At 44.1% G+C, this 15,884-nt stretch overlaps 1 protein-coding gene across 4 annotated transcripts in view; it reads right to left on the bottom strand.

Annotated features, from left to right (window-relative positions):
- The window catches only part of LOC139408672 (retinoic acid receptor RXR-alpha-A), a 158,492-nt gene that overhangs the window by 19,520 nt on the left and 123,088 nt on the right, over positions 1-15,884 (bottom strand). For 2 of the 4 annotated variants that reach the window (XM_071152856.1, XM_071152859.1), the window contains exons 4-6: positions 14,470-14,626; positions 13,139-13,318; positions 7,982-8,166 (exon numbers count right to left, since the gene is read on the bottom strand). In XM_071152856.1, the coding sequence (XP_071008957.1) occupies positions 7,982-8,166; positions 13,139-13,318; positions 14,470-14,626 (522 nt within the window). The remainder of the gene's footprint in view (positions 1-7,981; positions 8,167-13,138; positions 13,319-14,469; positions 14,627-15,884) is intronic. The other 2 variants (XM_071152858.1, XM_071152860.1) reach the window with 1 other exon arrangement.

The following is a 15,884-nucleotide window of genomic DNA, read 5'->3' as shown; positions in this document are numbered from 1 at the left end:
GAGAACTCATTCCACCTCTCCTTCTTTTCAGTCGTCCTCTACTTCTAATGCTTAGACCGAAGACTACCCACACTTGAAATATGAAACCGTATGAAACAGTTAACCAGACACAAAGCCGGTACTGTTTTGAAAACTGAAAGTAGATTTTCTTTGGGCAGAGAACAAAAGCATCTTATAAATATTTCACAATCTGATCTCCGTGGGAGACAATGTGGACGATGCGGCTCAGCGCGACAGTTTTTTGCCTGTATTTCTCCTCCAAACCCATAAACAAATCCGCTAATTCATTCCAAAAGGCAGCCGCAGCCCAAACAAACCAAAACAAAAGGGGCTGTATGTTGTGTCTCTGTCGAGGTCCCTCAAAAGAATACAACTCCCAGAGTTCTCGTGAAACACGGTGAAGGCTCATGAATGTTGCATGGCTCTCTTAGCCATGTTTACACTGACCTTGTTTCTCACTGTATACACCATGAAGATGACAGGAAGGATCAGAGACCACACTCCTACCATGATCACACATTAACTCACTGTCCTTACTGTAACGTGACAGCCGGGGAGTCACAGTGTTATGGGTGTTATGGGGAGTCACAGTGTTATGGGTGTTATGGGTCACAGTGTCACAGTGGAAGAGATCACAATGCCTTCTGAGGTCTGGGACAATGAGAATGACATGAACCTATGAGTTCACTATTCTGTGCATGTGTGGAACAAGCCGTGAGGGACCACCGTGTCTGTGAGAGAAACTATTTTACATTTCTTCTCTGTGAACATCCTCTGGAGGATAGGGGGCCAGCTGATCGCTTTCTGAAAACGTGTCGAGCAGGGGGAGGAGAGAGGGAGAGGCAAAATCCTCCCCTGAGGGAGCGATGTAGAGAAAGAGTGAGAGCGTTTGGGCTTACGAGAGCCGCTTTGAGGACACCTCTTAATGCCTGCCACAAACAAGAGTGTATTTTTTCCCCAGACTGAATTAAAGGCTTTGGTTTGCATTATTCACAGTGGATAGCCACTCCTCTCACAGAAATGCCTGGCTTGCATACTGTCCTATGAATTTTTTATAACTCGTGGAGACAAGAGACTGGCTTTTAAATGTTTCATATTCTGCTTAAACTACAGCTGCGTGACAACAAAGAGGAATGTGGTAGTTAATAGATGATTAGTCCATAATCCAAATTCCCAACTAAATTGTGTAAAGTCCTCATAATTGGCTCTTAGAGTTGTAGAAGAGTATATTGAGACATCAACCAAGTACCCTCTAAATAACGTTAGCACGCCTATCTGCTTGTCTCTCTCTCTCCTGTGTCTGTCCAAAGAGAGAGACAAATAAAGTTGGCAGATTCAAGCACAGCAAGGTTGGAAAACACACACAAGACAAAATGAGAGAAAGGGATAGAGAAGGAGAGAGGGATATTTATATATAGAGAGAGACAGACAGTGGAAGGAAAAACTCCACAGCATGGCAAAATGATAGCATGTCCCCCCCCCCAAACCCCCTCCCTCCTTGAAGAGAAGGCCCTGGCTTGTCTGACTGGAGGCATGTTACTAACGCCTGTTTAACTCCTGTTCTAGGTCACCATGAGATAAGCACACTTTATTCAGCTTGGTCAAACCCCAACCATTAGACAGTGGCGGTGCCCATTCATGGTGTGCACTCAGGGGCCCCGACCCTGGGACTCATTAACACACGGGGCAGTGCCTCCTAAAGGAGTGGGGGGGGGGGGGGGGGGGAGACAGTCCCCGGACCAGAGGGGTTCCTAATCACAGAGACTGCCTGCCAAGAGGACACCGCACGTTCCAACACTGACTGTGCCGCTCTGCCCTTGTTTAATCTACAGTACCAGTCAAAAGTTTGGGCACACCTACTCATTCCAGGGTTTTTCTTTATTTTACTATTTTCTACATTGTAAAGTAATAGTGAAGACATCAAAACTATGAAATAACACATGTAGTAATCAAAAAATTGTTACACAAATCTAAAAATATTTTATATTTGAGATTCTTCAAAGTAGCCACCCTTTGCCTTGATGACAGCTTTGCACACTTTCTCTCAACCAGCTTCATGAGGTAGTCATCTCGAATGGATTTCATTTAACAGGTGTGCTTTGTTAAAAGTTCATTTGTGGAATTTCTTTCCTTCTTAATACATTTGAGCCAATCACTTGTGTTGTGACAAGGTATGATGGGTGGTATACAGAAGATAACACTATTTGGTAAAATACCAAGTCCATATTATGGCAAGAACAGCTCAAATAAGCAAAGAGAAATGACAGTTGATCATTACTTTAAGACATGAAGGTCAATCTATCCGGAATATTTCAAGAACTTTGAAACTGGCTCTCATGAAGACTGCCACAGGAAAGGAGTTACCTCTGCTGCAGAGGATAAGTTCATTAGAGTTACCAGCCTCAGAAATTGCAGCCCAAATAAATGCTTCACAGAATTCAAGTAACAGACACATCTCAACATAAACTGTTCAGAGGAGAATGCATGAATCAGGCCTTCATGGTCAAATTGCTGCAAATAAATCACTACTAAAGGACACCAGTAAGAAGAAAAGACTTGCTTGGGCCAAGAAACATGAGCATTGTACATTAGACCGGTGGAAATCTGTCTTTTTGTCTGAAGAGTCCAAATTTGAGATTTTGGTTCCAACCGCCGTGTCTTTATAAGACGCAGAGTAGGTGAACGGATGATCTCCGCATGTGTGGTTCCCACCGTGAAGCATGGAGGAGGAGGTGTGATGATGTGGGGGTGCGTTGCTGTTGACACTGTCTGTGATTTATTTAGAATTCAAGGCACACTTAACCAGCATGGCTACCACAGCATTCTGCAGCGATACGCCATCCCATCTAGTTTGCACTTAGTGGGACTATCATTTTTCAACAGGACAATGACCCAACACACGGAGAGTGATGGAGTGCTGCATAAGATGACCTGACCTCCACAATCACCCGACCTCAACCCAATTGAGATGGTTTGGACTGCATAGTGAAGGAAAAGCAGCCTACAAGTGCTCAGCATATGTGGGAACTCCTTCAAGACTGTTGGAAAAGCATTCCAGGTGAAGCTGGTTGAGAGAATGCCAAGAGTGTGCCATGCTGTCATCAAGGCAAAGGGTGGCTATTTGAAGAATCTCAAATGTAAAATATATTTTGATTTGTTTAACACTTTTTTCGTTACTACATGATTCCATATGTGTTATTTCATAGTTTCGATGTCTTCACTATTATTCTACAATGTAGAAAATAGTACAATTAAAGAAAAACCCTTGAATGAGTAGGTGTGTCCAAACTCTTGACTGGTACTGTATTCCTAACTTTTCATATGATTATGATGATCATTTTCAGAGTCAACTGAAATATCAGTGGACAGGGAACTAAGTGGTCTCTCAGAAGTTGTCTATAGCTATGGCAATTTAGATGAAATACAATGACACATATTACCCAATCTACATGGCCTACTGAACAACAACTCCCCATTACAATCATCACTTTAAATCATAGCAAGAAGTAAAGGAAAATCAAAAAATATGGATCCAATAGAAATTACTTGTATTACTAGAAAACTACCAAGACAACTGAAAACAATTCCTGCAAGATATTTATCTACCTTTATCAAAGCTAGATTTCTAGAAAAGCTTGATTTCCTCCTCCTTCTCCTGCAGGGCGCCCCTGTTGGCGTCAGAGCCCCAGCAGACGTACAGCCACCACAGCAAGGCACAGCCCAGACGTACAGCCACCCCAGCAAGGCAAAGCCCAGACGTACAGCCACCACAGTAAGGCACAGCCCAGACTTACAGCCACCACAGCAAGGCACAGCCCAGACGTACAGCCACCACAGCAAGGCACAGCCCAGACGTACAGCCACCACAGCAAGGCACAGCCCAGACGTACAGCCACCACAGCAAGGCACAGCCCAGACGTACAGCCACCACAGCAAGGCACAGCCCAGACGTACAGCCACCACAGCAAGGCACAGCCCAGACGTACAGCCACCACAGCAAGGCACGGCCCAGACGTACAGCCACCACAGCACACCACCAGAGCTCCCATCCCCTCTCCTCTCCTTCTCTCCTCCCTAATGTCAACGCTCATCACGTACATTTCCTTCTTCCCAAAGATGGCTCTCATTTACTCACATAACAGCCTTCAGAGTTCTACCTTCACTTCACAGGACATTTCCCCCCACCCACCCAGAGCAGATGAGTCCCAGAAGAAGCACTCTCTCTCGCTCTTTCTCTCTCGCTCTCCCTCCTTTCCTCTCCTGCACAACTGCTCTCTGTCTGTCGTTCCGGTAGGATTCCTGAGAAAACCAGAGCTTGGTGGGATGCTGTCAGGAACAGCCTGGCTGTTGTATTATTCATGGTTGAGCCAGAGAGAGTCTAGAGAATGAACAGAGAGAGCCTCACATAGCTTAGGTGGGTGCCTGGAAGACTGCAGATGTCAGGGTGCACAGGTGAACTAGTGGACTTGTGATGTAAGGTGCCATACAAGGAGCACATAGGATATGGATGTAGAATAGTCACAGCTACCTTGTTCATCTCAGTGATAGGCATCAGGTGGCAGAGCCCTGGATAGCTCCCATCCTAAGAGAATGACAACCACAGCCTCTGCTCATCTTTCACTACAGAGATGTAACACGTAAAAACTGGAGAAAAAAATGGAATAATAATATCACTACCACGTTGGCTAATGGCTGCTCCCTGTTAATCAAGCAAGACCCTGGGGAGTCCAGGGTCATTCAGAGAGGATAATGGAGATTGTTAGATTGCAGCATAATTGAACTCTGATTATGTGGCAAATTGTTGTGATAACACTGATTACATGTTATTAATGTCCATTATTGCAAAGACACACATGCCAGAGGCTGAGGCACAAAGTACCTGTATCGTACCAAGGGGAAATGGGTGAAAACGGCTAACACAGATGTAGGACCTTCATTTGAGCCAGTTTGCTACAGCAGGAAAATAATCCTACAGCAACAGGAAACAGCAACAGGAAATGCGAAGTGGATTATAATGAATTAACATTTTTGTAGCAGTCGACACATTTTGCGTAATGAAAAATCAGAAAGTCAGAAATTTCAAAGTGGAAATTACAAACTTCAGAAGTCTTTTTAAACCTCAAAAACACTACAAGTTAAACATTTATCCTACAACAGGGTGATCAAATTAAGATCCTGTGTGAGTGTGTGTGTGCATGTCAGAATTTGTGAGCGGAGCTAGAGCGGAGCTAGAGCGGAGCGAGGGGCGCAGCGTACCCAATTTGACTGGAGCGTGTAGCGAGATCCTAGCCCGCTCCAATTTCGCTCAGGACATGCCCGCCCCAGGATGCATTTGTAGTCTACTTGTGTGCTGCTATAGCCATTTGCTCTAGCGACGGTCATGGAGTTGTCACGTTCTGACCTTTGTTTTTGTCTTTGTTTTAGTATGGTCAGGGCGTGAGTTGGGGTGGGCAGTTTATGTTTGTTTTTCTATGTTGGTTTTTGAGTTCGGCCTAGTATGGTTCTCAATCAGAGGCAGCTGTCAATTGTTGTCCCTGATTGAGAATCATACTTAGGGAGCCTGGGTTTCACTTTTGGTTTGTGGGTGTTTGTTTCCGTGTGAGTGTTTGGGCCACACGGTACTGTTTCGGTTTTGTAAATTCACGTTGTAATTTATTGTTTAGTGTTCTGAGTTTTATTAAACATCATCATGAACACTTACCACGCTGCGCTTGGGTCCTCACCGCCTTCCACCGATGACAACACTTACAGGAGTTCGCTAAATATTCTCATAAAGAAACTGATAAAACACACAGGTGCTAAATCCAGGTGACTTACAAAGATGAGAACCAAGAGAGGTGATGTAGTGTTCACAACTAAATAATCATTGTGGAATCTGAAAAGACACGTACCCTAAAAGCATGATGGTGTACTTACTACATGCACATGCTAAAAGAAAGGAACGAGCTGAGAAGATAACTGTGTCATTGTAGCAAAGTATTTATAAACTAAAATTCAGAACTCTTAAAAGTTTGGTTCATTGTTGTTTTATTATCTATACAATAGGTCATAATTGATTTTGTCCCAATAGGCCTGGCATATTCCAACTTTCAACAAGCTTTCTGTTTTGATTGGGTAATTTTGCCTAAAAACTTTAGGACTAAAAAATGTTTTAAATAAACTCTGCATCTCTGCCCAGCCTGGCAAGAGTGGCCCAAAGGGTATTTAGCATCCCCAGTGGCCCTGCAAGTGTGGAGAGGATATTGTCCGCTGCTGGCCTTCTCTCCAGGCACCATCAAATGAGCCTGAAGCCACAGACTCTGACCAAATTTGTGTTTCTAAAAAATTAATTCAAAATCACAGCCTATATGTGCAATTTACAGACTATAATGATTTAATACAACAAAGTGTTGTTCATGCAAGCAGTTGCTCCCGATGCAGCATCCACCTGAGAGGCTCTCGCTGCCAAGGGAATGCCTGACAGCTTGAAAGACGTTTTGGACACTACAGTGAAAATGGTTAACTTTGTTAAAGTAAGGCTCCTGAACTATTTTCTGCACTATGCAATGATATGGGCAGCGACCATGTAACGCTTTCACAACATACAGAAGTGCGCTGGTTATCAAGGGGCAAAGTATTGACATGTTTTTTATAATTGAGAGACGAGCTTAAAGTTTTCTTTACTGACCATAATTTTCCCTTGTCTGACCGCTTGGATGATGATGAGTTTCTCACACGACTGGCCTATCTGGGTGATGTTTTTTCTCGCCTGAATGATCTGAATCTAGTATTACAGGGACTCTCCGCAACTATACTCAATGTGCGGTACAAAACTGAGGCTATGATTAAGAAGTTGGAGCTCTTCTCTGTCTGCTTTAACAAGAACAACACACAGATCTTTCCATCATTGTATGATTTTTTTGTGTTCATATGAACTCAAGCTTACGGACAATGTCAAATGTGATATAGCGTAGCACCTGTGTGAGTTGGGTGCGCAATTACGCAGGTACTTTCCCGAAACCGATGACACAAACAACTGGATTCATTATCCCTTTCATGCCCTGCCTCCAGCCCACATACCGATATCTGAACAAGAGAACCTCATCGATATTGCAACAAGCGGTTCTGTGAAAATTGAATTTAATCAGAAGCCACTGCCAGATTTGTGGATTGGGCTGCACTCAGAGTTTCTTGCCTTGGAAAATCCCTGTTAAGACACTGATGTCCTTTGCAACTACGTACCTATGTGAGAGTGGATTTCTCGGCCCTCACTAGCATGAAAACTAAATAGAGGCACAGACTGTGTTATGTGCATCCTTTCAATCACACCCTTCTCATTAACCTGTGGTTTTATATGTGAGATGGCTAAATAAATTATTATTTGTGTCCTGGTCCTATAAGAGCTCTTTGTCACTTCCCACAAGCTTGTGACAAAAACTCACACTCCTTCTTATGTTTCATAAATGTATCGTATAGTGTGTGTGTGGCAGGCTTACCATGATGGCAAAAAACAACATTTGAGAGTGTGCTGACCCTGGTGCTAGAAGGGGTAAGCAGCTGGAGGATGAATGTTTGAAGGGGTACGGGACTATAAAAAGTTTGGGAACCACTGCTGTAGCCTATTTGAAATTATGAGCTCTTCATATGTTCATCTTTTCATGTTTATTAAATCACTTTTCATAAAAATCCTATGGTTTGGATTCAATACTTCAAAACCAAATGGCAGGTCCAGGTAGTCACAAAGAAGGATGTTGGTTAAACTGTGATTTTAATGAGCGGCAGTTTTTTTCCCTGTGAGCTCAGAGCGGTTTATAGCGGAGCGGTTGGAAAGGATGTTGAGCACCGGTGCGCACCGATGAGCGGGATTTCCGACCACTCAACTCCGCTCACATCCACATGTGCATGTACACACGCGGATAAGTATGTTGGCGTGTTTGTACATAAGTGAGTGTGTAAGCGGCTCCTGCTCTGCAGAGCCACACAGTACGGCGTAGTGACTCACCGAGTTGGATGGCATGCCCAGGTTGGTCTCGATGTAGGTCTCGGTCTTGGGTTCCACAGCGAGCTCTGCCTCCAGGACCTTCTCCACGGGCATGTCCTCGTTGACGCCGCTGGTGGACTCCACCTCGTTCTCACTGCGCTCTTTGGCCCGCTGGCGCTCCTCCTGGACGGCTGTGTGTAACAAAACTGGTTCCGGTCACTACTGCTGCTGCGGTGTTGTCTAGTGTGTGCAGTGTTTATGCCTGTATTGTGTGTGTGTGTGTATACATATGTAAATAGAGAGTGTGTACAATTATTATAACATGCTCTGATGTAAAGACAGAGTTAAACAGTCCCCATAATTACAGGTGACATGAATAGAGACATGAAAGGGAACACAGTACTGTGTAAACACAACATACACATATCACTCCATACAAGGACCCCTCTTCAGCTGTCTGATATCAAAGAGATGGGTCTATTCAGAGCATAACAAACAACAAGCGCCTTCCACGGCCATCATATATTTAGACATTAATAATGTATGGGATGTCACTCCTCATTTAGGCCCTGCATGTTTACCACAGACACTGTGACTGAATGGCTTTGACAGACTGACTGGAGCACACACATTAAATGGGGACTTTGTCCAATATAATGTGGTTTTTATTCTGTCCAGTAAATAACAGTCTCACTAAGTCTCTGGGTAAAGCAGGGCCTTGTTGGATCTGCTGTGTGATTGGCTTGGCAGGGAGACACAGGAAGTGGTTTGTGTGCTGAGCAGACACAGAGGCTCACTGTGGCCGAGGCAGGCCAAACCGCACCTCCACCCTCAGACGATTTGGGAGAGAGGTGTGTGTGTTCATATAAAAGTGGTTGCTCTGCACCGACTCTGGGTTTCTCCTTATTCTACCTTCTAGATTCCCCAATAAACAGAAACAGTCCCCCAGACACACACATCCACACACCCAGACACACACATCCACACATCTACACACCTAGATACACACATCCACACATCCTATACACACACACACATCCACACATCTACACACCTAGACACACACATCTACACACCTAGACACACACATCTACACACCCAGACACACACATCTACACACCCAGACACACACATCTACACACCCAGACACACACATCTACACACCCAGACACACACATCTACACACCCAGACACACACATCTACACACCCAGACACACACATCTACACACCCAGACACACACATCTACACACCCAGACACACACATCTACACACCCAGACACACACATCTACACACCCAGACACACACATCTACACACCCAGACACACACATCTACACACCCAGACACACACATCTACACACCCAGACACACACATCTACACACCCAGACACACACATCTACACACCCAGACACACACATCTACACACCCAGACACACACATCTACACACCCAGACACACACATCTACACACCCAGACACACACATCTACACACCCAGACACACACATCTACACACCCAGACACACACATCTACACACCCAGACACACACATCTACACACCCAGACACACACATCTACACACCCAGACACACACATCTACACACCCAGACACACACATCTACACACCCAGACACACACATCTACACACCCAGACACACACATCTACACACCCAGACACACACATCTACACACCCAGACACACACATCTACACACCCAGACACACACATCTACACACCCAGACACACACATCTACACACCCAGACACACACATCTACACACCCAGACACACACATCTACACACCCAGACACACACATCTACACACCCAGACACACACATCTACACACCCAGACACACACATCTACACACCCAGACACACACATCTACACACCCAGACACACACATCTACACACCCAGACACACACATCTACACACCCAGACACACACATCTACACACCCAGACACACACATCTACACACCCAGACACACACATCTACACACCCAGACACACACATCTACACACCCAGACACACACATCTACACACCCAGACACACACATCTACACACCCAGACACACACATCTACACACCCAGACACACACATCTACACACCCAGACACACACATCTACACACCCAGACACACACATCTACACACCCAGACACACACATCTACACACCCAGACACACACATCTACACACCCAGACACACACATCTACACACCCAGACACACACATCTACACACCTAGACCACGACACTTCATATTCTCTTTTCTTCTTTTTCCTTCTGTTTCTATTCCAAATGCTGAATCAAAGGGGTGGGGGTTCTGGGAAGGGGAGAACGGGGAGGCTGGGGGAGACAGGGGAGAGGAGGAGGGGACGATGAGGGGGGGACGAGGGGCCCCATTTTAGAGGAACTGCTGTCTGGCGGTGGAAGTCAGCCCAAGGGTAGAATAGTTGTGCTGGAGTCAGAGAGAGGTGAGGAGGGCTGAAATCATGCTTTATTTCTCCCTTCCTCTGACTGGGAGAGCATCAATTCATTTAATCCAGTTTTTCTGTGCATTCGCTGAGCCTTCTGGACTACCGCTGCCTGGCTCTCCCCCTGCCTCAGGGTACAGGGGGGCTTAGGTAGCACAGTGAGGTGAAAGGCAGTAAATGATCATATCCTTGAACAGAGGTTGAGCCCCATGATGATATAAATAAGAGTGAATAGGGGAGGGAGGGATAATGAGGGGGAGGGGTGCATGTTGAGGTCAAGACAAATTGGCCCAGGAAAGAAAAGCTCTCAGAATGTACTTATCCTAGACTCTCTTGTTTTCTCTTTTCCTCTGCTTTCATTTTGTTCTGCGTCTGATGCTCATTGGTTATGGTTGGGGCTGAACAACTGAACACCGGGCTAAAGGCTAATGATGTGTGATAGCATTCTGTTCATGCTGGTGTAGGATCTGTTTTGTATTGTTTTTGCCTGGTGCGGTGGTTAATGTTCAGAATAGGGAAAGCTGATCCTAACATAAAGTGATTTCTGATATGAAACTGGACTGTGTGCTTCCGATTATGTCCCTAAATACCTGGAATACCATATTGTGTCTCTAAAGCCAGAATATTTTGTGACTGAGTTAAAATAGTATTGCAGAACAATCGCTCAATGTAGATAGTGATTCCACTGCTCTGATGGAGAACTGTGCTAAGAGTACTAATATCCTCCTCTCTTACAAAGTACTAAAACTACCTCTTTTGAGGGCAACAGCTTGTGCTCTTTCTCTCTCTCCACTCTCTCTTTCCTCTCTCTGTCTCATCTCTCTCTCCCTCCACTCTCGCTGCCCCCCCCCCCCCCCCTCCATTTATTCTCCTACCCTCCCTCGTGGTAAATCACTGTTCTTCAAGGGGAATCTGAAATCATGAATAGGTCTGCCTATGAATGCTAACAATCACTGAAACATTCTGAAGCTAAAGTCGTGTCAATGAACCAGCCCTGATCTGAATAACCAGTAATTAAGACTTCCATTAGCATCTCATTTCAATGCTGAGCGCCTCTGAGGAAGTCAGTAATGCGGAGTCCTCTGCAACTAGTGCTCTTCATTCAGTAGTAATAAAGAGGCGGATGAGTGGAGCTCTCATTATCACACAAGTGATCTCAACACACTCCGAGATCTCTACATGAGGAGCTAAACGATTAACTCTGACAAGACTGACACAGGGGGTTCTTGTGTGTGTGCATGTGTGTGTGTGAGAGAGAGAGAGAGATAGAGAGCGATAAAGATGGATAGAGAGAGAGAAAAATATGGATAGAGAGAGAGAGAGATAAAGATGGATAGAGAGATATATATAAAGATAAACAGAGAGAGAAAGATAGAGAGACAGAGATATAAAGATAGATAGAGATATTGATTATTGTTTATTTCACTTTTGTATATTATCTACCTCACTTGCTTTGGCAATGTTAACACATGTTTCCCATGCCAATAAAGCCCATTGAATTGAATTGATATAAAGATAGAGAGAGAGATAGAGATATAAAGAGAGAGAGAGAGAGATAAAGAGAGAGAGATAGAAATATAAAGAGAGAGAGATATATATAGAGAGAGATATATAAAGAGAGAGAGAGATAGAGATATAAAGATAGATAGAGAGAGAGAGAGAGATAAAGAGAGAGAGATATAAAGATAGAGAGAGAAAGATAGAGATATAAATATAGAGAAAGAGAGAGAGATATAAAGATAGAGAGAGAGAAAGATATAAAGAGAGAGCGAGAGAGAGAGAGAGAGAGAGAGATATATATATATATATAGAGAGATATAAAGAGAGAGAGAGAGAGAGATAAAGATAGAGAGATATAAAGAGAGAGAGAAATAGAGATATGAAGAGAGAGAGAGATATAAAGAGAGAGAGGGACATAAAGAGAGAGAGATAGAGATATAAAGATAGAGAGATATAAAGAGAGAGAGAAATAGAGATATGAGGAGAGAGAGAGATATAAAGAGAGAGGGAGAGATATAAAGAGAGAGAGAGAGATAAAGAGAGAGAGATAGAGAGATATAAAGAGAGAGATAAATAGAGATATGAAGAGAGAGAGAGAGATAAAGAGAGAGAGAGAGAGATATAAAGAGAGAGGGAGAGATATAAAGAGAGAGATATAAAGATATATAGAGAGATAGAGATATAAAGAGAGAGAGAAATAGAGATATGAGGAGAGAGAGAGATATAAAGAGAGAGGGAGAGATATAAAGAGAGAGATATAAAGATATATAGAGAGATAGAGATATAAAGAGAGAGAGAGAGATAAAGAGAGAGAGATAGAGAGATATAAAGAGAGAGGGAGAGATATAAAGAGAGAGATATAAAGATATATAGAGAGATAGAGATATAAAGAGAGAGAGAGAGATAAAGAGAGAGAGATAGAGAGATATAAAGAGAGAGATAAATAGAGATATGAAGAGAGAGAGAGAGATAAAGAGAGAGAGAGAGAGATAAAGAGAGAGAGATAGAGATATACAGAGAGAGATAGAGATATAAAGATATATAGAGAAAGAGATATAAAGATAGAGAGCTATAAAGATAGAGAGAGATAGAGATATAAAGAGACAGAGAGAGAGAGATAGAGATAAAGATGGATAGAGAGAGACAAAGATAGATAGAGAGAGAGGGTAAATGGGCCTTTATCCTCAACGGCATGTGCTGTACCTTCTCTCTTCATTCCACAGGCCAGACACTTCTGGTAGCGACAGTACTGGCAGCGGTTGCGCTGGCGCTTGTCGATCAGACAGTCCTTGTTGTCTCGGCAGGTGTAGGTCAGGTCCTTCCTCACTGTCCTCTTGAAGAAGCCTTTACAGCCCTCACAGCTGTACACTCCATAATGTTTACCTGGGGACAGACAGGCCATCTTCACTGAGTTTCATTTTAAAAAGTACATAGAGTGGCCATGAACAGACATTTAACACACACTTCACACACACACACACACACACACACACACACATCCTCAATATCTTCAACTTGATTAGATACTGTTTGGCCAATAACAGAGGGGTGAAAATGGTGACTATAAGTGTACTGCACGTTACTATGTTCAGACATTGACACTTCTGTTCTGATGAACAGTGTTTCTGAAGATCATTGACCAAGCAGAGTTCTGTCTGATATTAACCATCTCCTTCACATCCTGTCTGATATAGTGCAGTGGCGTAACACTGAGTAACTTCCTATCTCTGATGCTGCTCACACCAGACACTTTCATTCCTGGTATACCAGTGGAGGCTGGTGTGCGGAGGACGGCTCATAATAATGGCCGAAATGGAGTGAATGGAATGGGTTCAAACACCTGGTTGTCAGTCCCATTCCATTCACTCTATTTCAGCCATTTACACTCCATTATTATGAGTCTTCCTCCCCTCAGCAGCCACTGTCATAGACACACCTTATACTTCCTCTTAGCTGGGTTAAGTAGTACAGTATATATGGTGTATTAGTGAGCCTGTCAGTGAGGCTGTGACTGTTTGTGATGAGAGCGTGTGTGTGTGTGTGTGTGTGTGTGTGTGTGTGTGTGTGTGTGTGTGTGTGTGTGTGTGTGTGTATATGTGTGTGGGAATATGTGTGTGTGTGTGTGTGAGCGTGTGTGTATAAGTGCGCGTGTGTGTGTGTGTGTATATGAGTGTGTGTGTGTGTGTGTGTGTGTGTGTGTGTGTGTGAGTGTGTGTGTGTGTGTGTGTGTGTGTGTGTTTAAGTGCGTGTGTGTGTGTGTGTATATGTGCATGTGTGTGTGCATGTGTGTATAAGTGCGTGTGTGTGTGTATATGTGCATGTGTGTGTGTATATGTGTGTGTATATGTGTGTGTGTGTGTGTGTGTGTGTGTGTGTGTGTGTGTGTGTGTGTGTGTGTGTGTGTGTGTGTGTGTGTGTGTGTGAAATTGTGAAATTGTGATGACCATGGTGGTGTGGATGTCTCCACAGATGACGTGTCAGAGGTTTGTGTGTGTGTTTGGGTATGTGTGTATATGTAACCTTAGGGCACCGACCTGACGAGCGGTCCCCGCAGATGGCACAGATGTGTTTGGTGAGGGAGAGGGGCATGCACCCTTGTGAGGGCTGGGCGGGCACCTTCATCACCCCGTTGAGACCCAGGGGGGGCTTGATGTCCTCCGAGCTGCTGACCGAGTTCATCGGGGAGTTCAGCTGGAACATCAACACACACAAACACAACCACAGACAGGTCACAATGCCACTCCGACCCCCTGACACTCAGGACGTCCGAAACATATGCACACTTCATCAGATTACAGAAATGGGAAACAGAAATGTGAGGAAATGTAGTTACTGAACGTCATCAACCAGCTCTGCTGATCAGCAAGAGAACGATGAATGTGAGCTCTGGTATAGGGAGAGCAGAACTCCGTTTGAGTCCAACAGCAAACAGAAATGGCTGAGTATGTATCCATGCAGATAAACTGACTGGGAGGTTTAATGCTAACTACAGCTGGGCAGTAGTTCCAGTAGCAGACTGCCTGTGTTTCAGATCTAAAACCTGTCGCTGCTGGATCCTGCACCACTAACACACAGGAGTGCTTTAATTCATGCCCCCCCCCCCCCAACTGCTCAGAGCTAGCATAACTCTAATGCAAAATGTAGCAGTGCAGCAGAATAAAGAGCCAGTTTGTTTTAGCAAGAGAAAGTGCACTAAGTAAGAGCAGGAAAAAGTGCACTTAGCTCTGCTGCTGAAACAGCTCTGATAATGTTGATGTGAAAACCCCCTCTCACACCGTGTAGCCTCACAGGGAGCGCTACGAGACACTAATCAGCACAACTCTGTTGTTATCACTGGAATTCCTACAGTTACTAAGGGCTTTAGCTGAATTACCCCGCGACAGTAATGACTGGATAGCCAACCATTAGTACGGCAATGGAAACATGTCCTTCTTAGAAGCCATGTATCTTTCAGGATGCTGTAAAACCATGATGCTAAAATTACCCAAATAAACCCCAGACGTACAAATCATTAACTCTAACTGAAAATGTGCTAATTATTTTCATGGAAACATTCGAGAGCTCTAGAGATTCTACAATCAACAAAAAGAGAGTAATATAACGTGTGTGGAAGTAATGATATTACTGTGGTATTACCAAGTGATGTACCAGGACATAGAGTGGCCATGAACAGACATTTAACACACACTTCACACACACACACATCCTCAATATCTTCAACTTGATTAGATACTGTTTGGCCAATAACAGAGGGGTGAAAATGGTGACTATAAGTGTACTGCACGTTACTATGTTCAGACATTGACACTTCTGTTCTGATGAACAGTGTTTCTGAAGATCATTGACCAAGCAGAGTTCTGTCTGATATTAACCATCTCCTTCACATCCTGTCTGATATAGTGCAGTGGCGTAACACTGAGTAACTTCCTATCTCTGATGCTGCTCACAC

This window comes from Oncorhynchus clarkii, chromosome 5 (genome assembly GCF_045791955.1).
Source record: "Oncorhynchus clarkii lewisi isolate Uvic-CL-2024 chromosome 5, UVic_Ocla_1.0, whole genome shotgun sequence".
Classification (NCBI taxonomy): Eukaryota; Metazoa; Chordata; class Actinopteri; order Salmoniformes; family Salmonidae; genus Oncorhynchus; species Oncorhynchus clarkii.
This window is presented reverse-complemented; position numbering and strand designations above follow the sequence as displayed.